General features: G+C 40.7%; 1 protein-coding gene across 1 annotated transcript in view; it reads left to right on the plus strand.

The window, feature by feature from the left end:
• The window catches only part of LOC146871493 (galactosylgalactosylxylosylprotein 3-beta-glucuronosyltransferase 1-like), a gene marked incomplete at its 5' end in the record, with an annotated part of 689,458 nt that overhangs the window by 138,529 nt on the left and 525,295 nt on the right, over window positions 1-25,634 (plus strand). Inside the window, one exon of the mRNA XM_085647092.1 lies at window positions 9,308-9,601. Coding sequence (XP_085503218.1) covers window positions 9,308-9,601 — 294 coding nt within the window. The remainder of the gene's footprint in view (window positions 1-9,307; window positions 9,602-25,634) is intronic.

The following is a 25,634-nucleotide window of genomic DNA, read 5'->3' on the forward strand; positions in this document are numbered from 1 at the left end:
GTACCATAAGCATATACATTAAGAATTCCTGTGCATCTTGCTGGACATTTTGTGTAAACTGTGTACATCCAGAACATACATCTAAAAGATTTCTAACATCAGAAGCACTTTCTATTTTAGTTTTATCATTACTCAACTTCTCATAAAGGAAACTCAGCAGAGAACAAAATCTTTTTTCATGATTTAGTATCATCTGCTCTTGCAAACTTTCAAGATAAAATACAACATTCAGCACTACATTAGCGTAGCAGTTGACACCAGAGCTATTTTCAAAATGACAACCAACAACCTCTTCAACATTGTCATTTTTCTTTTTGCTTGCAATCACATCACTCTCCTTTTGTTTTCTCTTCTGTACATCCTCATTACAGATATTCTTAATTCTCCTTTTCCGACAAACAACACGTTTTTCAAACACAGGATACAGACCTAAATGAGGAGCATAGCTTCTTCTTAATCTTTTATACTCCTTTACACAATTTGCATCAGCACTAACTTTTGAGTCATCAAAGTCTATCATGAATAAACCAGATAATTTTTTCACTCGTGACAAAGCAACATATGCCATACCTTCTTTAAACACACTAGATCCAATGTTTACAAAAGCACTATCTACAGTTAATCCTTGAGATTTGTGAATAGTTACAGCATATGCTAGAGAAAACGGAAACTGCTTCCTACGTACATATAAGTACTTCACAAGCAAAAAACGAACTGGACAACGACTAATGTCTTTAACCTCTTCAATCTGATCAAATTTTATTTTTAAAAATGTAATTCCATCTTTTTTCTGGTAATTAACAAAACCCACAACTTTACCCATCGTTCCATTCACTAAACCTTTTTCTACATTCAAATTACTTCTTAAAATTACTCGACAGTTCATATATACATAAAGATTATTTTCTAAACCAGCTGTTTTCGATATGTTTTTCTCTAGAGAATCCAATTTAGTTTTCAATTTGCCTGTCAATATAATAGTTATTCCTTCATGCTGTATTTTATCCACAGCTTCCATTTTCATAATCTCTTCATTTTCCAATTTCAAAAGTTCTTCATTGAATATAGAGCATTCATGTAGTGTTGGCATTAAGCAGATTACAGTATTTTTTTCTGCAATTTTCTTGTATATTTTCTCTGGAACTATTTGTTCTGTTGGAAACAAATTACATAGCAATCGACTCTGTAAAGCTTTTCTGCCATGTTCTGTGAGTAGTCCAATTCTGATATCTTTGAGAATACTTGCATAATCATCATCATTTGCTTGCCGCATATTGGTAATGAGTTCTTTGTACTCAAGGTATGACCAAATATTCACATTACCTATACTTCCTAATGACTTTTTCGTGTCTTCATGTGCAAGAGTATTAAATACTGGTTGTCCTTTAACTGGAGTGAGCTGCAGTAGATCCCCAAAAACTATAACATGTTTTCCTCCAAATAACACGTCATAGTCTGTCTTTAGAATTTGCTGCATTCTTAAATGCACGAAGGCAAGCATTAAGTTTGATACCATGCTTACCTCATCAATAATGAGAACTTTCATTTTCTTCAACACTCTTGAAACTTCAAAACATGCTTCTCCTGTTAGCTTGTGGTATTCTATTTTGTTCTCATGCTCTACTGGTAACATTAGCAAACGATGTAAGGTAATTCCTTTTATGTTATATGCTGCTAACCCAGTTGGAGCAGTAACAACACAAGACAAAGTTGAATCCGTTTTTTTCTGTAGCTAGCTTCTAATTACTTTAATTAAGAAACTTTTTCCAGTTCCAGCTTGTCCACTCACATACATTCTGATTGGTTCAAATGATGTGCATGAGCACTCTTTATTTTCATGTAGTAATCCATGATCAATTTGTTTTGTGACTTCTTCATAAATTTGTTGTTGTTCATCATTCAGTTGTTGTTCCAAATTTGATAATTCTATTAAATCTTCCTGAGCTTGATTCATAGCTGTTTCCACTTCAGTCATGGCTATTGCAGCTTCATTTTCTATGATTGGTTGTCCTAGGGGATCTTGACTGAAAGTAACAGAACTTTGACTGTCTTGAGAACTGTCTCTAGCTACTTCAGCTGCAATTGTAGCTTCTTGTTCAATTTCTTCATTTAACATTTGTACATAATTTGTGAAAGTACTGCATTCTATGCTATCTTTACATGCATTAAAGGAATCTTCGTAGCTCTGAAAATCTCCAAGTAATTCATCCTCTGAACGCCATGGTTTAAACAGCTGTAAAAGTGCTAAGTAGTAAAATTCCTTTTTGTCAGTAGTGTCGCAACTCAGCTTCCTGTGATTAATCAAACTTCCTTTTGTTTGTTTCACCAAACATCCTTCCTCACCAATGACTTTATATTTTCCATTGTTGATGTCTTCTGTGGCATTCCGTGTAAAAATGTAGTTCTGCAGCACTTCATAGAGACACATGTTCTCAAGATGATGACTTCTGTTTGGGTAACATGTGTCCAACATATTTGTTTTCAAAATGTCTTTACTTTCTGGTTCATTCTCTGCTAAATATTCAATTTCTCGAATAGATTTCAGTACCCGATTTCGCATTCCTGCAAGGCCTAAACTTACCCAAATTATTCTTCTGGATTTGGAGTACAGACTTGCAGATGATAACCTATCTGAGCATTCGTATGACCCAATTTCTCGATGCGATAACATCTTTAAACTGAAACTGTATAGCTTTTTACTGACAGTCTTCTCGTGAGAAATTTCTTTCCACATTTCTTTCAATTCCGTTTTCTCAGATTTAGTGATGTAAGATGTGAAATACCGAGCAACAGCAATAGAATTGTCAGTTACATACTGAATATCCATGTTACCATTCCACATGGATAAAATGACTGGGTTGTGGTCATCTATATATTTTGACTCTTCTTTTCTTCTTAGGTTGTAGGTATTTTTCGGAGATTTTCTTGTAATGGTATGTCGCACAGCTGACATAAAACTGTTTACTCTTCCTTTTGAAAGAACAGGTCGTGGAAATCCAAATCGACATTTTGTGTAGAATTTATCTTTACTCTTGTACTTTCGTCGACAGTATTTTCCACACCGATGACCTTAGAAATGTAAAACTTGCTCTTTTAAGTTTTTATCTTCTGTGCTTTTAGGTATAGCACATGTTGCATATTCTTCAATGAAAGATAAAACTGCATCATCAGAATCTGTTCCAAATTTTGGGGCCTCCTTGATCCACAACAGCATATGAATATGGTACTCTTTTCTCCAAAAGAAATCCACAACTTCTCCAAGAGGTGGATTTTTTTTTATTGCAGATGAAGGACATCATAGCCTCAAATCTATGATTGAAATATCTGCAAACATTAACCGGATCCAATGAGCACAATTCTCCTGCTGACTTGTATTGGATGTTCTCAATATTTAAATTTGCCTCTCGAAGAAAATCCAGTAAATCATCCAAGCGTGTTCAGCACAGCTTAGGGTAAGGAACCATGTAGGAGTTCCTAAATTCCGTAGCATACATTTCAATTCTCCATGGCGTCGGTACCAATATTCATTAGTTCCACGCTGACAAGCCATCAGATTAATCAATTGAGATTCCAAATGATCATCTCGCTGTTGCACTTTGTTCATAAAATCCTTTGCAGACACATTATGTAGCTGTACTCCAGTTTTTAAAATGTGATTTCCTGCATAAGATAGTGCAGACAAGTCACTTTCAAATAAAAGATGGAACAAATAAGGAATACTTTGACGAAATCTTGGATCTTCTGCATATAATCTTGTAGCCCGATACTCAGAAGCAGGAATCTGTACTGGACGTTCATCATATCGTCCACCTTTTCCTGTAGGAAACAGCTGGGGAAAACAACGAGCTTCCAAGCTCTCCTCCCATACACTCACGGGAGTTCCTTTTGCTTTTTTCATCTGAAACAGATCAATAGTGTTTCCCATAAGTTCTTTAGAATGAAGAGGATGTCTGCTGAAATGTTCATAAGTTTCTGCTTCTTTTGACTTATCCACTTTTTCAATTTACCCAGTTGGAATTCCTGTGTCTGCTAGTAAAACTTCTTCATCTTCATCCATATAAATTGATTCATAGTACTTATTATTTCTTTTCAAATATAAATTTGCTCTTTGTACTTTTCGTACATCTACTAGCTCCTGCCAAATTTTCTTATTCTTTGTAGGTACACCATTAACCAGAATAACTAATGGTTCAGTTTCCAAACTATCTGCATCAATTGTTTCAATATTTTTTTTTCAAATCTAATGGCAAATAGACAACTCTTCCTTTTAAACCTCTTTGTAAATCTGAAGGAGGTAATTTACCTGTTTTGGGCTCCATACGAACTATAGTCTGAAACGGATGGACACACTGAATGAGTATAGACTCATACGTATTTAAATCACTAAGTTCTGCAGGAATATCAACCAATTCTAAATTATTATGTACAGCTCTAGCTGGCATTTTATTTTCTTCTAACTTGTTATAACAGTATTTACAAATACGCTGATCTTCACCCAAATCAAAACAATTTTCCAGAAACAAATATATAGCAAAATCCTTCCACTCATAATTATTTTCTTTTTCACTTTTTTCATAGCGATCAACATTCCTTGTTTGAGTTTTATAATGGCTTCTCCGGCAACAAATACAAGTAATATTTGGTATTTCATTAGAGATGATAGTAAATGTTGTCATTTGATCTTCAAAATTTTTACTAACAGTGGGTTCAACATTCTCTTCCACATTTTCTTCAATAACTGTGTCATTTCCTGCACTTTCTTGTTCTGGACCAAAATAACAAAACTGAATATCATCAGTAACCTTCTCTACATCTGATACAGATCCACGCAACAGAGCCCTATTCAACTCATTTAACTTTAGTGCTGGACTTTTAGCAAAATACAATCTTCTCCCAAACTTTCTCATGTCAGTATGATGTACTGCCAGCATCCTAAAATGGTGAAAAACACTTTGACAAACTTTCCTAGAAAGACAAGCCAGAGAATGTCCTTGCAAACCAGTATTTCTTCTCACTCTGCATGGATGTAGTCTTTGAAGCACCTTAACCTTCTGTTTAACACTTTTTTTACTATATTCTCTTAGAAAGTCACGTAATTTATCAATAGATTCTTGTCGTACAGTACAAATACTACTACAATTCCAAGTGTACACTGGGGCTTTAGGACGTTTCCCCATAACCTCATCAGCTAACACTTCTTCTTCATTTCTTGGAACCATTTTCTCCTTTTCCATTACACAACCATCTTTAACTTCAGAACTTCGACCACTGGTGTCAACTGCATGCAGCAAACTATTACTTTGAAGATAACTCTCTTCATTAAAAAATGGTTCAGTACTTGAACTATGCTTCCATTCTCCTAAGAACACATTACAAAAGTTATTTATTTTCACTACTCTTTTCCTTTTGCTTTTTGACTTCATTACATTGACTATTTTTTCTAATGTACGGATCCTGTTCAAAATTAATATGAATAGTTTTCTTTTTAATTCAAAAGCCTTTGCAACAATTGATTCAATATGTTTCTTTTTCTTATAAAATATTGCTTTCTACCTATATTTTTTCACATCCTCTAGCAAATTGAACACCACTCTTCTCTGAAACATTTTTTTACGAATGTTTTGAAATTCAGTTTTTCTTTTTAAGTCATTCTTTCTTGCTTCTGATTGGACATTAGCATTTAGTATTTTCTTTCTATTGTCTTGTTGTTTTCTTCTTGAAACACTATTTGCAGTGGATATACTTTGTACATTTTTTCTCTGTTTGAGGATATTTAAGAAATATCCTTAGTCTGCTTACCAGAAGACTTTTTCTTTTTTCCAACATGAGGTTCTTCAACTAATTTCTGTTGTCCAGTTGTCTTCAAATATAGATGTTTTTGCTGTTCTTTTCTCTTTCTTTATTTTATAGGCATGTTTAATTTATTTCAGTGTTGTTCAGCAATACCTAAAGGAAACTAAAAAAAAAATACCTTTATGTAATATAAATATATTACTATATTTTTTTGAGCTTTTCAAATCCTATCATATGAGCTGCCCTTTCCTACGAGTGCAAGTCTTACAGAACAAGAGCAACGCAAATTAAATCTCTGACAACAATTCCTGTGTGCAGACAGACTCATGGTGTGATTCTAGGCAGAAAACGATATTTGATTGGCAATTTCAAAGCACATTTACTACTGTGGTAGAGCAAGTGATAATTACTGTAACAGCCTGACACATTTTCCTTATAGTTTAGAGAGGCAGAAAAGAGCACATGTCCTAACAGCTACTTGAGACCATGAGCATGTGGAACCTGGGTGAGGGATTAGACTAGAGCAAAGAAAATGAGCCTTGGTGATGTTGAATGTGTTAGCGTTACACACTGCTATCTGAAATACCACACAGTGCTGAATAGTAAGCATGGGAGTGCAGGCGAAGCAGCTGCCTGTGTGCTAAGAGTGTGTTTCTGGAGACTGTGTATTGTCAGGTGCAAGAGAGATCTGCATGGACGCTTGCACAACTGCATGAAGACTGCAGAGATGTAAGTAAGATCACCTGTGGTAAGGGTTAATTGGAGTTTTGAACATGTAGGAACTACCTCACCCATTGCAGGAGTGGAAGGAAAATCTACCCTGTTGTTTTCAAATGTGTTAGCATTTGCCTCTCATCTGTGAGATAGTGATTTCTGCTGAATGCTAACCATCACAGTTCAAGAAAACAAGCTGCCCCTCTCCTACGAGTGCAAGTCTTACAGAACAAGAGCAACACAAATTAAATCTCTGACAACAATTCCTGTGTGCACACAGACTCATGATGTGATTCTAGGCACAAAACAGTATTCCTGGGTGATACCAGTACACCTTAACTTATGGTGAAGACATACTCCATAATATCTTACAAGTTCAAGGCAGTTAAATATCTTCCAAAACATAAAATGTAAAACACAACTTTAAAAGAAGAAACAAATGTATAATATGTATATCAAAATACACCACATACATCCCCTCTCATATTCATAACTCACCTTTAAAAGTAGTTAGTTGAGAAAGAAATGTGCCACTCACACAGCAGATTATCAGAGCCAGAATCTCTGAGCTGTACTCCTCTCACCAGAACCACTAAATGGCAAAATGTCCCTCTCTTTTTTCACACATATACATGTTAACTTCAAATCACATTGCTTCCCACATTTTTTTAAATGGAAACACACGTTTCTATTGGTTGCAAATTTCAACCCTTTCCAAATGATTCCTACCCCCAACATGACTTCTGCCTGCTACCATAGCAACAGATCATGGAACACTGGTGTGAGCAGAGAGGTCAGAAGTTCAGCACACAATGTTTCTAATCCAAAGAGCAAGAGTGCTTGACTTTTCAAACCTAACAGCATATCCAAAGTAATCTTCTGTGGGAACACATTTTTCTGAACCAATACAAAACATGCTTTTAAAAATTTAAACATACAGCCTAGTTTTTAGTGTTGAATGGTCTGAAACAGCCAATGAGTTCTTTTTATTAAAAAAAGTATGTAAGCCTTCATTTTACAACTAGCTTTCTTTTCATATTGCCATTCTACTGAAAGACACCTTCTGAGTGCATCCAGATCTCCTTGAAAGATGTTCACAGTGTGGATTGTAGGTCATAGCTATGTCTACTGAAGTGAAAAGTATGCGGAAAAAAGAGGTATTGTGAAAGACCTTGCTTTGCCAAATGTAGACATTAAATGGATTGGTCAGAGAGGGTTAAAGTGGCACCAATGAATGCCTTTGGTGAAATCCTTTCTACATCTCCCACAGCCTGACCTTATAATTGTGCACTGTGGTGGAAATGACCTAGGCACTTTAACTGGGGTAGGTCTGGAAATGCTTGTTAAGGACACCTTTGTGCAATTGATGTCACTTTTTCCACAAACTACCTTTGTATATTCTAATATATGCCAAAGGCAAAAGTGGAACTGGTCCAACCAATATTGTCCGCAGATTGAGAAAGCAAAAAAGCACGTCAATAAGTCTGTTTCTGCTTTCCTCAGAGACTATGGTATGGGTTCTATATACCACAACAACTTGCGTTTCAACATGCAAGGCATTTGTAGAGGAGGCGGTGTACATTTCACAGATGAAGGGAACAGAGTTTTCCTCTTGAACTTTAGACTCTGCATCGGTACTTACTTGTAGGTACAAAAAAACACTGAATGAACACAACGGCTCTTTTTAGAGCCAACCAACATCTAAACACTTAAACTTGATTTTTGATTCTATTTTTTTAATGAAATTTTTGCCGCCGTGCGCGCACCGTGCGCACACCGCGCAATATTTACCTTTTTTTTTTTTTTTGGGACCTTAGGGGTCTTTCATGGTCCCCCTGAGAAGGCCTAGGGGGTCAGGGAAAATAAAATGTTTTTTTCACCCTTCGGGGTCCTTCAGGGACCCCCTGACAAAGGCTAGGGGGTCAGGAACTCTCTACCCTGCCCCCTTTTCACGTTTTCCACCTTTCTTTTTCACTGTCACACACAAAATGGCGTCCGACACTTCCTGATTTCGACCGATTGGAATGTTGACTGACATCTAACCACCAATCAGAATTACGCTCGCGGACATTTGGTGCGCGCCCAGTGCGAGCACCGTGCGCGCACGGTGCGCGCATATAGATATTTATGTACTTTTAACTGCAATTTTCTCAGGAACTACTGAACAGATTGACACCATATATGCAAAAGGCACATGCCTGACCTGAGGACTACCTCTTTGCCAAATTTCAAGTAATTCTGTTCAGCCGTTCGGGCTGTACCTTCAACTAAAGGTCCTACGGGAAAATGCATGGGGAAAACGCGTTTTGGGACCCCCCTTTTTTCTCAGCCCCCGCTTGACGAATCACCCAGAGACTTTCAGGGTAGGAGCTGAGTGGAGCCCCCATTAGTTTTGAAAATTTCACGAAGATAAGTCAACCGGCGCCAAAGTTATTCAAAATAGAATTTTCAGATTTCCTGTGGGAACTCGGTCCTAACTATAACTATCTACTGGCGACCGCCAGTAGATAATATAATATATGTGTGTGTGTGTGTGTGTGTGTGTGGAGTTAGGTGTAGAAAATCTAGAATACTTAACCGTTGATATTTCCATTTTTGATATTTTGGCATCTATATTGTGTCCTATAAATATTCGGGTGTCAATATTCAGGGTGCACACATCCTGTGTGACCTCTAGGACATTGGGAGCTAGAAAAATTACAGGAAATTACAGGAAAAGCTTGAGTGGCTGTCACAGTAGTACTGAACAATGAATTGAATGTTTATTGTATGCATTGACTCTGATTTTATCTTCTTTCAGATGAGATACACCAAGAAGGTGTCTGTGTGGCCTGTGGGCCTCACAGGTGGTTTATCCTATCAGTCGGTCCATGTGAATGCTTCTGGAAAAGTGACAGGCTGGAAAGCAAGGTTTGCCCCAGACAGGCCTTTTGCAATTGACATGGCGGGGTTTGCTATCAATCTCGATCTGATCCTAGAAAAGTCAAATGCTTGCTTCCACTTGGGAATCAGACCTGGTTTCCAGGAATCTAGCATACTACAGGATATCACCACTTTAGACGACCTGGAACCAAGAGCTGACAACTGTACTAAGGTAAAAGTGTAACAATTGTCACCTGGCTGTGTAATTTGAAATACATTTACAAATGTTTTCCATATTCTGAGTGACAGCAGCATGGACAAAAAATAAGACGTTAGTTCAAAGGCTCAGCTTTTGAAAAACGAAGCATTTCGGTTCACCATCCCTCTATAGTAATTCAAAGCTAAGATAAGATACGAAAAAGATCGTTGCTTTTCCAGAAACCTTGACTTTGGAGTGAGCTTGTACTTAACACCTGAGTGTTAACAAACAGTAACCCTGAGCATTAAGATTTCGAACCCTCGATTCAGCCACAATTTTAAGGTCACAAGTTGACTCCATGGATCAGGGACTCTGTGGTTCAATCCTGGGCCATTACTTAAATACACAATGCTTTTTGGAAGACATAATTCAGGTTTTATACAATTGGACCAATTTACCTAAAGTTTGACAAGGGATAAAATGGAAAACCTATCCTCATACTTTAAAAACCCATTGAGCCCCTGTCCATATTTAAGTTTTCTCAATATACTCTCAGCCCAGCTTTATTCCATTAAGTCTTACCTCATATTTATTATCAACACCATCTTCATCATCATCATCATTTTTATTTTGGAAATCATCTTTTTCTATAAAACAAAAACATATTTTTGAAGAACACGCCATACATGTAATCAAAATACAACCAATGTTGTAACGAAATTCCCACATCGCAAAGTGCAGGTGCTTGGAAAGTGAAACAGGCATCAACATGTAGAACTTTGCTTCAGTCAGTACAGGCTATAAAAGTGCATATGCAGCATGCCAGGAAAGTTAAAAAACACCGATAAAGTGGTTATAAATAGTATTTTCCTAAAAGCTCCCTTAAAAAAAATACAACAATATAAAAACAAATACATTTTTGGGATAACATTTGTAAATAGGTCAAAGCCAGCCTGATGTTGGTAAAATTCATACCTTTAAGAAGGGGTACAATAAATGTGCAACATAAACCAGCATAAAGATCACAAAGCATAATAAAATGTAGAGTATCCTGTCCAGAAACTATATCGCACCTACATAGTTCAAGATATTTGAACTAAAACCATGCTTTTAAAGAGTTCACTACTACGAAAGAATGACTATATTTTGATGTTTGTGATTTGTGGTTAAAGAGAGGGAACCAGGTTCTGGGGTTAGCCATTTTCAAATGTATTTGTTGAAGATCTTATTCAAACTTTTCCCAGATCTTTTTATTGACTTTACTGAATCAACAACAGTTGCATCTATCATCTGAGAAGTATTTAAAATCAATAGATCCTTACATGTATCTGAAAATTGATCACCCATTTCCTTTATGCAGCTGTCTGGTTAAGGACTTAATCAAGAAACTTTTGTTGCTTGCTAGGAGTGCCATTAGGGTAACGGCATTAATGTTTTCGAACCGCTGTGTTTACCTTCACAAACTCATCTGCAATCCTCACTACCTTTTGTCCAAAATTCACCCATCCTTGACCCTCACTACGAGTCAAAGGCTAAACTCTGTATCAGAATTATAAGTTGTGTGGTAATTATCAAAGCCTCACAGGTTTTCCTGATAACTTCGGACAGGTAAATGTGCCAAAATGTTTTAGAGAAAAGGCCCAGAGAAACATGCAGAATTCAGTCTATTAAACAGCGATTCCATATGTTATTCCCCTTTTCCCTCTTGAAAACTCAGAATGAAGGCATTTACCATATGTGCTAAATATCTCACCCTGGGTTAACGGAGGTAAATACCCCACCCTCTTCTGACAAACTTGTAACCAGTGGTGGCTTCTCCGCTAAGGGAGAAGAGCATTGCTCCACTGCTTTTTGCAGTGAAAAGAAACAAAATACAAAATTATAATAACTCGATATTATTATCATTTTATTTGTTCCTGCTGCGGCGTCTTGGTGGGGCAGCGAGGGGGAGACAAAAGACAAAGCGGGCACAAAGATACAAACCTAGGGTCTACCACTGGCCACCAGGGATGAGGCGCAGGTGGTAGCCTGCGGGTGGAGGAGGGCCTCGACTACTACAATAGCGGCAGCGTCAGGGCACACAGGCAGAGCTGTGTGGGGGGAGCGACCTACCAGCAAGGTCAAGGGTCGCTCTCCTCACCGCGCAGCGGCCGCCATATATGGGGATATGGGAGGGAGGAGCAGCTGGGAGGCAGGAGGCTGGGGCAGCAAATGGGCAGTGAGGGTGGCGGGCCGCAGGGGTTGCAGCGGTGGGAACGGGAGCGGTGGGGGCACCTGAAGGCAATCGGGCACAACAGGGGCAGCGAGGGGGAAACAGAAGGCAAAAAACGGGCACAAATCAAGGGCAGCGAGGGGGAGACAGAAGGCAAAAAATGGGCTACAATCAAGGGCAGCGAGGGGGAGACAGAAGGCAAAAAATGGGCACAAATCAAGGGCAGTGAGGGGGAGACAGAAGGCAAAAAACGGGCACAAATCAAGGGCAGCGAGGGGTAGACAGAAGGCAAAAAACGGGCACAAATCAAGGGCAGCAAGGGGGAGACAAAAGGCAAAAAACGGGCACAAATCAAGGGCAGCGAGGGGTAGACAGAAGGCACAAAACGGGCACAAATCAAGGGCAGCGAGGGGGAAACAGAAGGCAAAAGGGCACAAATTAAGGGCAGCGAGGGGGAGACAGAAGGCAAAGCGGGCACAAAGATACAAACCTAGGGCCTACCACTGGCCACCAGGGATGAGGCGCAGGTGGTAGCCTGCGGGTGGAGGAGGGCCTCGACTTCTACAAAAGCGGCAGCGTCAGGGCACACTGTCGGAGCTGTGTGGTGGAGGAGCGACCTACCAGCAAGGTCAAAGGTGGCTATTACAGTTTTTATCTACATACATCCAATCACATGCTGTATCTCTTCTTTGGGCTTCAAGCACGCCAATCGATTTCCATTCATTCTTTAATGTGCCGTTCAGAAATGCTGGCTTTTTATCCGTTCATTGGTTGCATTTGTCACTCCTTCGGGTGCCAGGATCCCTCCCATTGCGACTGGCCTTATTGCATGTATGCATTCACTTCTGTTCTTTTCTGTCACTTTCGGCGCACTTTTTTTCATCTAGGTCGAGCCGCATGTGTAAACAAAGAGTTTGTAATGACATGCTTTTGTAGCCCCAAACGTCTTTTGTTTGATCAGCACTTCATGTTTCATTTTTTTTTTTCAAGGAGGTATGCATTTTGTATGTGCTTTTGGAGTCAGTGCTGATTTTATTGCCCACTGCATGAGTGTTTTCAAAATGCCCTTTCAAAAATGTGATGGCCTAGGTTGCCGCTAACAGAAACTGGTCACCACCACCATGTCCCCACCTCTGACACGCTTTTACTGCAGCCAGTTTAATGTTTTGTAAAAGCTTTTGCTTTCACTCAGGGTTTCTCCTGGTCACTCCTCCATCACTTCCGATTTGCTGATGTGCTCCCCTTCCCAGCATGCCTCGTGCACCCCTCTCCCCCATCTCCTCCTGGTGCCCCACTCCTTCTGCTCCTCCAGTGGCCTGATGAACAACTTTCATGAGAAGCCCCAGCAGCAGGGGCAGCAACAGCAGCATTTTGGGATGAAGCCTGAGGAGTTGCTGCCAGAAATCTGTGAATGTCCTATTCATTAAACTTAGAGGTGGTCAGGCAATTAATCACAACTCGTTGGTGGAGTTATCATTTTCCAAGATATTTTTTCGACCATCGATATACATTGGCCTTGCTCAACTTCGAATTGAAGGAGGAGGTAGTAGAAGCATGCTTTCAATTACCCGCATGACCTATAAATATAAATACAATGAACTGGTGCTGAAACCGTGCTGCGGACAGAGCAGCAGAAAGCAGGAAAGGGCTTCTCGGCGACTAAGGCTCCTCGTCCATACATAACTGCTCTGCAGTTGTACCCCTTACTGCCTTGTGCACACCCAACTCTACTACCCTTAGTTCTATGCCACTAACTGCCAGTCCTGAGCATGCCTTTAAATTGTTCTCTCCCTCGTCTATCTGAAGCCCTAATCCCTCACCTCCTAGAGGACATTATGTTGGGCTGCCTGCAGTCCTAACCCTTTATCTCCTTGTGCATGCCTAACATTTACCACTGTGTGCACACCCGGCTCTGTAGTCTGTGTACACCCATTTCTTCCCCTCTCCTGTGTGCCAAGACTTGGGGTTGCTGATCTGCTGCCAGACCTCCTAAATGGCAGAGCTTCTGCCGGGCTATGGTATTTTCTTTCCCATAGACTCCGTGAGACTTCAAACGCATATCAGGGTAATGCAGCTGTGCTTCCCACTGTATAAGGTCTTCTGACCTCTTTCTGCTTTCTAGAGTTATGTTATTGCCATTTGTTTAGCACGCATTACCCTTGTTAAGGAGTCGCAGAACATGAGGTGGGTGGTTTGTGTTGTTAATGGAGGGCTCCACTTCAGCACTCCTTGCTGAAGCATCCCATTAAAAAGTGATCACGTTCAGTCTCCCTCCCTTCTCCGCAATGTGCGTTTTAGCTCCCCTCTGTTGTTTTTTCTTTTTCCTTTTTGGTTTCGCCTGGGAAATCTACTTATTTTAATATCTGTTAAAAGGGATTTACATCCCATCTTCACTTCTTATTGGCCCATATGCTTGCCAGTTTGCTTTCCGACATTTCTTTTGGCTATAGCTTCTTTTGGTGGTGTGCTTCTGTTATCAGTATCTCGTGGCCCAGTTACTCATTCCATCTGCTTTTATGTCTGAAACTAGATTTATCGCATTAAGGATGGTATGCGACTCCTTTTACCTTGCCTGTTGGTAATGGACTACATTTCAAAACATCTTTTTGTGGCAGAACTTTTGTCTACATTTTTTTTTTGTTCTATGATACTTTTATTACTTGGGACTTTATTTAACTTTACGTGCCTGCACACGTTTGTTCACATGTTGGCAACGGACTACTTATAACTAATGTGTCCGTACCTTAGTTGATGCATTACAACATATCTTTTTGTGGCAGCAGTTCTGGCAACATTTATTTAGTTTCACGATACTTTTAATTATTTATGTGGCCCATTAATTAACTTCCCACGCTGCACACATTTGTTGGCATATTGCCATTGAATGATCAGTACTTTAGCTCATGCATTTAAACATTTCTTTGGTTCTCCGATACTTTTAATATCATTTGTACTGTGTTTATAAGGTAAATGCTTTTAAATTCTTTTGGTGCTCTGACTCCTTTTAGACAATATGGGGGCATATTAGCAAGTAAGGGCGATAATTATCGCCCATGCCAAGTATCGGGAGTTTTGTTATCGCCTCCTTTCCCCAGTAATATTCAGCTTCTTACCGATGTATTATCAACACGTGTGTAAGAGGCGATAGTGTCAGGGAAAGGGCGCGATAACTCCCGCTAAGAGGCGATAGGTATTCAGGCGATACCTTGCCTTCGGCAGCTATCAGCAGACATCAAAGAGGTAATGAGTATGTTGCATTATTATTATCGGGAAAGGAGGCGATAACAAAACTCCCGATACTTGGCACGGGCGATAATCATCGCCCTTACTTGCTAATATGCCCCTACCTCTTTGATGTCTGTGGGTCTTCTGATGGAGATCTGGCTTTAGTCAGGTTTTTAGCAGGTGTTAAAAACCTGCGTACATCTGGGTTTAGCACGAATTTTTTTATCGCGGGTCATCTTTAATAATGCAGCTTAGTGCTGTTTGCGATTTATACCGTGAAATTTAGGTTAGTAACGCCTACCTTGCATGTCATTAGCGATACATATCGCTGGCAGGCAAGGCGATGAAAAAAACGGCAGCTAACGCCGAAAGCTTGCGCTAACGCATGTTAGCGCAGGCTTGTTAATAGGGCGATAAACATATCGCCGCTTTATTGGCAAAAAGTGCCGCTAAAGCGGCGATAATGCCCTTGATAATATGCCCCTTGGTGTTGTTTATAATTCGCTTTACGCCACGCAAGTGGCTGCAAATTATGGGGCCTATTATCAACGGCCAGCGATAATTATCACTGGCCATTCATAGCGATAGAAAAATTATCTTGCATGTCATTAGCGATACATATCGCTGGCATGCAAGGCGATGAAAAAAACGGCAGCTAACGCCGGAAAGCTTGCGCTAACGCTTGTTAGCGCAGGCTTGCTAATAGGGCGATAAACATATCGCCGCTTTATTGGCAAAAAGTGCCGCTAAAGCGGCGATAATGCCCTTGATAATATGCCCCTTGGTGTTGTTTATAATTCGCTTTACGCCATGCGAGTGGCTTCAAATTATGGGGCGTCTTAACGAAAGTGTGACTACAGACGATTCCCCTCCCGGGCCCTGAAACGCTGCCTTTTCTTGCTGCATAATTCTAGTGGCCCGAACCCCGAACAATGACATATGAATGCATCATTGAAGGTACCGGTCATCAAGTCCCACATCTAAGCAGAGATGAAAGAAAGCAAAGGGGCAAGCCACGATTGTTAAAACCCTGCTGAAAGAGTGAGACAAGCCATGGGACTGACAGAAAATAAAGGCCTATATTAGTGAAACATCATCAAAGACTTGGCGGCGTGAGCGCGGACCCTAAGGGAAACTTCCAAGGGATGTCATTCATGAAGAACTTAAAACACAACAGAGAGAGCTAGGACGTGTGGAAGGCCGTCCTGTCTCTAGAGTCAATTATAAATCAAATAAGAAGGCCTCCTCAGATGACTGTCTGACACGATAATGTCTGGCACCTCAATGGTTTTTTAAGAAAACCCTCACACACCAACCTGGTTGGTGTCATGCTTCGTCATCGGGTTCCAGCTGAGAACAACACCTGTTTACAGTGGAGCAGGTTTGAGGTGTTGGGTGAATGTGATGAAGTGAAAGTGAAACGAAAAATACCTCCGGATTCTACCTGTTGAATTTATTCTTGGTGATCCTGGGTATATTTAAAAACTAGAGAGTGAATAAAGGATAATATGTGTAGCCAATTACTATCCAATGATGGTCGACATGTTTCAGCCCGCTCAAAAAAATAAATGGGGCTTTCTTCAGGACCTCTCAATTAACGTGAAAGTGAAAGTGTGTGGTAAAAAATCACCACGTGTTAGAGCATTTTCAGTGTTCTCGCTAAGGAACACTATGTATGCCAAAAAGGACTGACCGTAATATGGGTCCTCTCAATGGTTAAAACCTGTAAGAGAAAAGGACAAAATCCAATACGGTAAAGGACAAGTCTCAGACATGTAGTCAACTTCAGTCTCTATTGTGATTTCCTGAAAAGGAAAAAGGTGTAGTAACACACAGTGTCAGACATACGTGCACTACCCATTCATACATATGTCATGCATCAAAATGCCATGCTTGTATACAAAATGGTGGTCATGCCGTTCTATGCTGTGTAGACAATAAAGCGCATCTTTTGCCTTATTATTAGCATAGGTGTTCATGTGAACCTGTGGTGGTGATTGGCCAAAAAAGTGTTCGGCTATGTTGCGCTGTGAACATAAACCTATTATCGTTACCAGTGATCATAGAGCTGAATGATTAGTAGAAGTAGTTACATAAATCAGTTTTATCGCTCGCATATCTGATCCTGGGAGGGGGGGGAGCCTTTACATCACCAACTCTGGTGACAGAGAAAAACGAAAAAACAAAGGAATAGAATGATCTGGCTTGTTGATTAGCACAAAAATGGCGTTACGTTTAAGAAAAGAGTAAAAGGTGTACCGGCCGTGAAAGTGTAGCGCCGGTACCCTGCAGCGTGGAATAGTCTTACTTGAAGTTGTGGTCTCTCCCGCCATTCACCTAATCGGTATCCTCAGGAGCAGGCTGGCTACGGAGTGGCCGGTACTCCTTGTTTTTAAAAAGGGAAGCGGATCGGGAGCCTGCTTCCGGGAAGGGATACGTCATCACGTGGGTGACGAGTTGCGAGTAGCGCAGCGTCTAGAACGCTGAAAATGTTATGTAATGGCTCGCTAATGGTGGTGACCGGAAGTAAGAAAAAGCCCAATTTCGCAAAGGTGATAAAACACAGTGTCGAAGGCAAAACCACATTGAAGACAATAGTAGAGCCAAAATTAAAAATTAAAATGAATTTAGAACACACGTGATATGTGCTAAAAGGTACCTAGAGAAGGCGATTAATGAAGAGCATATCGTTTTAAGAAAAAATGCTTGATAGGGAAGTCCTTATCCATATACCAGAAAGTAATGCTTGGAGGAGTAATGCTATTGGTGATTACTATATAGCGTATAGATTTATAAAAATTAGATTTATAAAAAATTAAGATTTATAAAAACGCCATCACATCTTAAAGGTAATGTTTGTAGGGGCAATGGTTCAATGCTTACTATAGAGCATATAGTTTCAGAAAAAAACGTAATCACATCTTAAAAGTGATGTTTAATGGGGCAATGCTTCAGTGATTATTATCTATCAAGAGGATGAAACACAATGGTCAGACATGGGGCACATTGTTGGTCATTTAGCGATGAAGGCTGTTTCAAGGAATGTTATCATTCAAACCATGGATGTGGGTGGACATGCGGTACACCCATCTTTGTTCTTTATCCAATAGTTTTTGTTGGATATTGGTGGTGTTGTTATCTAGTTGTTCAATCACTACCCAGCGCATGTCATTCGGGTTGTGACACAGTTCCAAAAAATGATTAGTCATCCGGGATATGTTGCGTTTGCAACAGATGTTGCTTCTGTGTTCGCAGATTCTGGTTTTCATTCTCCGACTTGTCATTCCTACATAACGCAAGTTGCATGGGCAAGTTATGAGGTAGATAACATTTGTTGAGTTACAGTTTGTGTGTCTATGGATTTCCCAGACTTTACCCGGTACTAAGTTAAGTGTCTTGGTAGGGTGTGTTAAATGACACACACTACAATCACCACATGGGTGGTGTCCTGTTACTCTGGGTAACCCCCATGCATTATGGATGGTGTTCTCCTGCCGATTTCGTTGTTGGGGTCTTGTGTGGACAAGACTATCCTTCAGGCTTTTTCCTCTTTTATATGAGAATGACGGCTTTTCCCATTGTAGTTTGCCTGTGTTTAATAAAGTCCAGTGCTTCTGTACAATCTTGGCCACTTGGTTGGATACTGGATTATAGGTTGTCACGCACGTGAGAGGGACCGAAGTGTCTGCAGATGTTTTAGGTTCTAATAGTCCATCACGATTCTGTTTCCGTGCCAGTTTCTTTGCATTTCTTGTGATTGTATCAGGGTAACTACGGTTTTTCAGTTTTGAAGTCAGTTCCTGAGCCTGGTCTTTGTAGTCTTTAAGGTTGCTGCAATTTCTGCGAAGACGCAGATATTGTCCATATGGAAGGTTTTCCCTCAGGGAATAAGGATGGAAATTAGTGAAATGTAACAGGGAGTTTCTTGCCGTAGGTTTAAAATTAGTCTTAGTTTCTAGTTTTCCATGGGCGAGTGTTATTTTGAGGTATAGAAATGTCATGGTTCTTCTGCTTGTGGTGTGTGTAAATCTTAAATTAGGATCACAACTGTTGATCCAGGAAAAAAAGGCTTCCAAAGATTCCTCAGATTCTTCCTATATAAGAAGGACATCCTCTATGTACCTTTTGTAAAATTGTATGTTGGTGGTGAGAGGGTTGTTGGGGGTTAGTTGGAACTTTTGTTCGAAGTTGAAAACATACAATCCCGCTACACTTGGGGCGAATGTGCTCCCCATTGAAGTGCCAAATGTTTGTAAATATAGTTGCCCCTCAAATTTAAAGAAACTTTCTTTAAGGGCTAGTGCAGCACATTTCATGATGAAGGACTTTGGGGTTTTGTAGGACCAGGTGATACTGTCCATTGAGCTTTTCAAAACATCTAGTGTATCGTCCTGTGGTAGGCTCGTATAGAGGCTTTCTATATCGAGGCTGACTAGGAAGCTGGTGTTAGGGGTGAATGTAAGGTTCTTTGATTTGTCCGAGGAGGTCTTTTGTGTCTTTCAGGTAGGTTGTATTGGCCTGTACCAAGGGTTGAAAAAAAGCATCACAAAATTTGGAAAGTGGCTCTGATATAGAGCCTATGCCAGACACTATGGGACGGCCAGGAGGAGGGATTTTATTTTTGTGCACCTTGGGGATCGTGAAAAAGTAAGGTATTTTATCTTTAGAGGTGGTCAGGAAAATGGCTTCTTTTTTACTTTATAAATCTATATGCTACATAGTAATCACCAATAGCATTACTCCTCCAAGCATTACTTTCTAGTATATGGATAAGGACTTCCCTATCAAGCATTTTTTCTTAAAACGATATGCTCTTCATTAATCTCCTTCACTAGGTACCTTTTAGCGCATATCACGTGTGTTCTAAATTCATTTTCATTTTTAATTTTGGCTCTACTATAACCCTCAATGTGGTTTTGCCTTCGACACTGTGTTTTATCACCTTTGCGAAATTGGGCTTTTTCTTACTTCCGCGGGCACCACCATCAGCGAGTCATTACATAACATTTTCAGCGTTCTAGACGCTGCGCTACTCGCAACTCGTCACCCACGTGATGACGTATCCCGTTCCCGGAAGCCGGCTCCCGATCCGCTTCCCCTTTTAAAAGCAAGGAGTACTGGCCACTCCGTAGCCAGCCTGCTCCTGAAGATACCGATTAGGTGAATGGCGGGAGAGACCACAACTTCAAGTAAGACTATTCCACGCTGCAGGGTACCGGCGCTACACTTTCGCGGCTGGTACACCTTTTGTTCTTTACTTAAACGTAACGCCATTTTTTGTGCTAATCAACGAGCCAGGTCATTATGTTACTTCGTTTTTTCATTTTTCTCTGTCGCCAGAGTTGGTGATGTAAAGGACCCCCCTCTTCCCAGGATCAGATATGCGATCGATCAAACTGATTTATGTAACTACTTCTACTAATCATTCAGGTTATGTTCACAGAGCAACATAGCCGAACACTTTTTCGGCCAATCACCGCCACAGGTTCACATGTTCACATGAACACCTATCCTAATAATAAGACAAAAGATGCGCTTTATCATCTACACAGCATAGAACGACATGACCACCATTTTGTATACAAGCATGGCATTTTGATGCATGACATATGTACGAATGGGTAATGCACGTATGTCTGACACTGTGTGATGCTACACCTTTTTCCTTTTCAGGAAATCACAATGGAGACTGAAGTTGACTACATGTCTGAGACTTGTCCTTTACTGTATTGGATTTTGTCCTTTTCTCTTACAGGTTTTAACCATTGAGAGGACCCATATTACGGTCAGTCCTTTTTGGCATACATAGTGTTCCTTAGCGAGAACACTGAAAATGCTCTAACACGTGGGGATTTTTTCCCACACACTTTCACTTTAATTGAGAGGTCCTGAAGAAAGCCCCATTTCCTTTTTTGAGCGGGCTGAAACATGTCGACCATCATTGGATAGTAATTGGCTACACATAGTATCCTTTATCCACCATCTAGTTTTTAAATATACCGAGGATCACCAATAATAAATTCAACAGGTTGAATCCGGAGGTATTTTTAGGTTCACTTTCACTTCATCACATTCACCCAACACCTCAAACCTGCTCCACTGTAAACAGGTGTCGTAGCACAGCTGAGTAGCATTCGGCTACTCAGCTGGGACCCGATGATAAAGCATGACACCAACCAGGTTGGTGTGTGAGGGTTTTCTTAAAAAACCATTGAGGTGCTAGACATTATCGTGTCAGACAGTCATCTAGGGTGGCTGTCTTATTTGGTTTATGATTGACTCTAGGGACAAGGACGGCCGTCCACACATCCTTGCTCTCTCTGTTGTTTTTGAATTATAGGCAACGCACAGCTGCGAGAGCCCTTATTACGTCTCTTTTACAACTTGAGCCCAAGATAACACACTATGGCAGAAAATTTGGGCCTCACTTTTTCGGAGGAAACAAGCAATGATATCCTGGCAGCTGCACCATTAATGGCAGATCTTAATATTGCAAAAACAAAAGCACAAAGCACAGATTGGGAAATTCTAACTGAAATGAAACGCAATCACATCAGAACTATACTTCATGGGGTCATACTCACAGAATATCTAAGAACAAACACAGCACCACGAGGACTCATAGTGACCAATGCCCCTAGAATATTCCTCGAAGATGCCGCATTCCGGAGGGATTGGGCAAAAGTAGCTTGCCGCTGCACCAGGGATTGGATAGTATTAATTATCCAGACTTCTAAAAGATTGTCAGATGCCTTTTTAATTGAAATCTAAACCACTGAAAATCACTTTGGAACAACTTTAACAGGATACAAAAAAAAGCGAGATGAGGTCAACAAAGAGATGCAAGAGTACAAAGAGAAGTTGACCCAATCCAAAATTCAGAATTTCCCAAAAGATCTAAAAACAAATTCATACTCCAAGACATACCCACATGCGGAACCAGACTACAAAGCACCAAAACATCGCGATCAGTCTGGAAGCTCTGATGATGGCTCAACAACCAGTAGTGGCTCCAGCACAGGAAGCTACTACAATAAATGGGCTGGCAGAGGCTGGGCTGGGCCACGTCCCTGTCAGTTGCTTTTTCCCCCGTGCGGTGTTTCCTGACTATAGTCATACTACGTACTGATCAGCCAGACTACATAGGCAGCAAACTTGTGAGTACTTTTGGCCCTTGTACCGCCTTTATCAGTGGATCTGGTTATCTCCTTAACGTTTAGCTATTGAATTATCATTTCTGTAAATACAATGGAGTCACGCATTTGCTCAGCGGGGACTTTGGATGCTTACCTTCTGCGGGCCGACTCACTTATAAGCAAAGAAATTCACCTCATAGAACGTAGACTATCTATCGATTCTTCCCACCAGTCCCCACACAGCCACCTGTCTCATAGTACAGTTCCTTCTCCATCTAAAATACCTAATTCTATTTCCCCACCCGTATCTTCCTCTCCTACTACTCAAACTCTATCAGTTAATAGCAATACTCATCTCCACCCTGTAATTTCCTCTCCGAAGGGCCCACAAACTCGAGGGAAATTGAAACATCCTCAAGATACGATCCTAAGGACTACCCAGAAAAAGTGTAGGGCAATTAAACAACGCAGCAACCCCACTAAACCCAAAACGCTAACTCAGGGCACTCAAACAGACCAAGGGGAATCTTCTCCCACCCCCCAGCCCAATTGTAAAGTAACTTCATCTGATTCTAATCCACAACCTACTGTCAATCACCTAGCAGAAGAACTAAAAAATATTCTTGAACATAAACTTGACGTTATGGCCTCCAGTCTCCTTGCCAAACTGAACGACACACTTAGATCCTTTGAGATCAAGCTGACCCAACTCTCAGACTGCAAAGAGACACCCAGTTCACAACATTTTCTTTCGGATGATCTTTCTACTCCTCTTACTGACACTACTTGCTTAAATGATCCACTTTGCCAACCCGGGAAAAACAAACTGTATAACGGTGGCCCGCAACAACCAAATTGTCCATCAGCTAGTAGGAGCACAACAGATAAGAACTCACCTACGACACATTCTCAACAAAAGAAACTCTCCCCATCTGGTTACTCTAATAACCCTATCACCCTATCACCCTATCACAAGGCCTCATTTACATTTAGATCGTCCAAACCTGCCACCCGCTACTTGTCCATATATTGTAGTTCTGACTGGCGTTCCTACTTTAGACCAAGGAGTGACAGAACCCTGGCCTCCCTGCGAAATAAAGTGGTGGACTGGCTAGTCAAACACAGACACTTTAACGTGCATAACACAAACCAAATAATTATGGCACGTAGAGCAGACTGGATTGGTCTTTCACAAAAAACTATCCAGGGCGACTGTATAATTGTCAACTTCAGATCCCCCAGATTCGCTCGCTCCATCCTAGCACAAAAGGAGGATCATTCGCCCAATCAAACTGCAATTTCCACTGTTCCACTTGGTTTTTTCTATCGTCCTCCCACCCACCTATTAATACCAGTGAACGGTTCAATTTTAACACAAAACCGATTTAACTCTCTGTCACAAATTGAGGAAGTTGATTGACTACTTACGACCGCGAACCCTCTCTATATTTCAAAACTCGCACAAGTAACCAGCGAAAAACTGTTTCAACCAAATTTTTACTCAGACACAGCGCTTTCCTCACTGAGTAAACCATTACCTCCATCCCCTTCCCAACCCTTAATATCATTTATTCACCCCCAACCAATCCTATCTGTTCCCTTAATTTCCACAGACACTCAAGCTAACCCTCAAATTAAACTGCATACAGATCTCAAACCAATCCCAATCCCTGAGGTTCCTTGTGCTGCTCAAAAAATTCTTCAACCTACTCCATCAAGAACCTCAGTAAAACCTCCTCCCCGTTATTCATTCAGGTCCATTTTCTGGAATATTGCAGGGCTTCACTCTAAAATTCACCACGAGGGCTGGCTAGCCTTTGCAAGGCAGTATGATATTCTCTGCATGCAGGAAACTTGGGCTCTATTTCCAACCCATTTAAATGGCTACAAAACTTTCTTCTCTCCGGCGCTTCCCTCATCCTCAGGCCGGGCTAAGGGAGGCTTAGTGATTTATATTTCCAATCTCATTTCAGGCCAATTTATCAACGTTTTAAAATCCGAACCAAACTATCAGATTCTATTCATAATATTAAATAATCTCACCCACGTTTTGATTGTCAATTTCTATAATAACCTGCAAGACTCACAACTGATTGGTTTGTTGAAAGAAATTCGATATTTTCTCATAGAGTACTATAATCAGCCCCAAGTTAAAAATCCTATCTTAATTTGGGGAGGAGATTTCAACCTACCACTATGTGACAAAAACAACTTCACCTGCGGCCTTATGGATTCCAATGAATCCCCTTCTACTCACTTTTCCCATTCTATTAAAGGCTCGTTGATGAACGAAACTTTGTCCCTCTTACAAATTACTTTTTCCAATGAATTACTAATCCCAACTGTTAAGCTAAGCCCTACATATCATGGCAGAGGTGCTTTGACTTGCATAGATTTTATATTTCTGTCTTTTAGTGCAGTCAACCTGATTACTAACTTCTCCACCCACGACTGCATTTATAGCGACCATTTCCCCATCTCCATCACATTGGACTTACCTGGCTCCTCCATTCACACAATTAATTCACTCCACCAAGACAACCTCTCAATGAATCGACCAAATGGATACGCCCTAAAATGGTCCCGCATCAATCCTGAAAAAATTCTAAAAGAGCTTATCTCAGGAAACAGGGCAGCCTTTACAACTTGCTTGGCGGAGTCCTCTTCTCCTTTCGAGGTACTAGCAAATTTTAAAATCATTACAACAGAGATCAATAAGGCTTTAACCATTCCCCTTAAACCCAAAAAGAATTTCACAGTTAGCTGGTTTAATTCCACCTGCTCTAAGGCACACAAAGCACTTAAACTGGCACTAAAGAAAGTCCCGAGAGTTAAAACCGAGGTTTCCCAATGCAGAAAATTCTACCATGAGTGTTTAAAGAATCGTAAGTTAGAATTAAAAGAAGAACTCTGGTCCGCTCTACAAAACAGTTCCAAACTGAAGGATTCCTCAGCATTTTGGGAGGTAATTAACTCATCTTTCCTTTCAGGTCCAAAAGATCGCGGCACCCTAGAGGTTGCCATAACTGAGCAAGAATGGATCAACCATTTTTCCCATATGTTCAGTTTAACACATCTTCTTCCATCATCTCCACACTCTCTTGTCCAGAACACCCCAGCCCTTACTTATGCATCCAACTCCCCTCCTCTTGAATTCACCCTGGCCGATGTCACTTTAGCTCTTAAAGCCAGCAGGGGAGGGAAGGCCCCAGGGCCGGACGGGGTTCCCGTAGATCTATATAAGTCCAACACTGATCTGTGGGCCCCCCTCTTATGTAGAGTACTGAATGCCACAGGTGAGACTGGACCAATGGACTCATGGTCCGAGTCCATTCTGGTTCCAATCTTTAAAAAAGGGGACCGCAACATCCCGCTTTGCTACCGACCCATCTCGCTGCTAGACACCCTGGGCAAAGTGGTTGGTCGTGTTTTACTTGACCGGTTACAATGTTGGACGGAACACAACAGCATCATTTCTGACCTCCAATACGGC

This window comes from Triturus cristatus, chromosome 1_1, assembly GCF_964204655.1.
Source record: "Triturus cristatus chromosome 1_1, aTriCri1.1, whole genome shotgun sequence".
Classification (NCBI taxonomy): domain Eukaryota; kingdom Metazoa; phylum Chordata; class Amphibia; order Caudata; family Salamandridae; genus Triturus; species Triturus cristatus.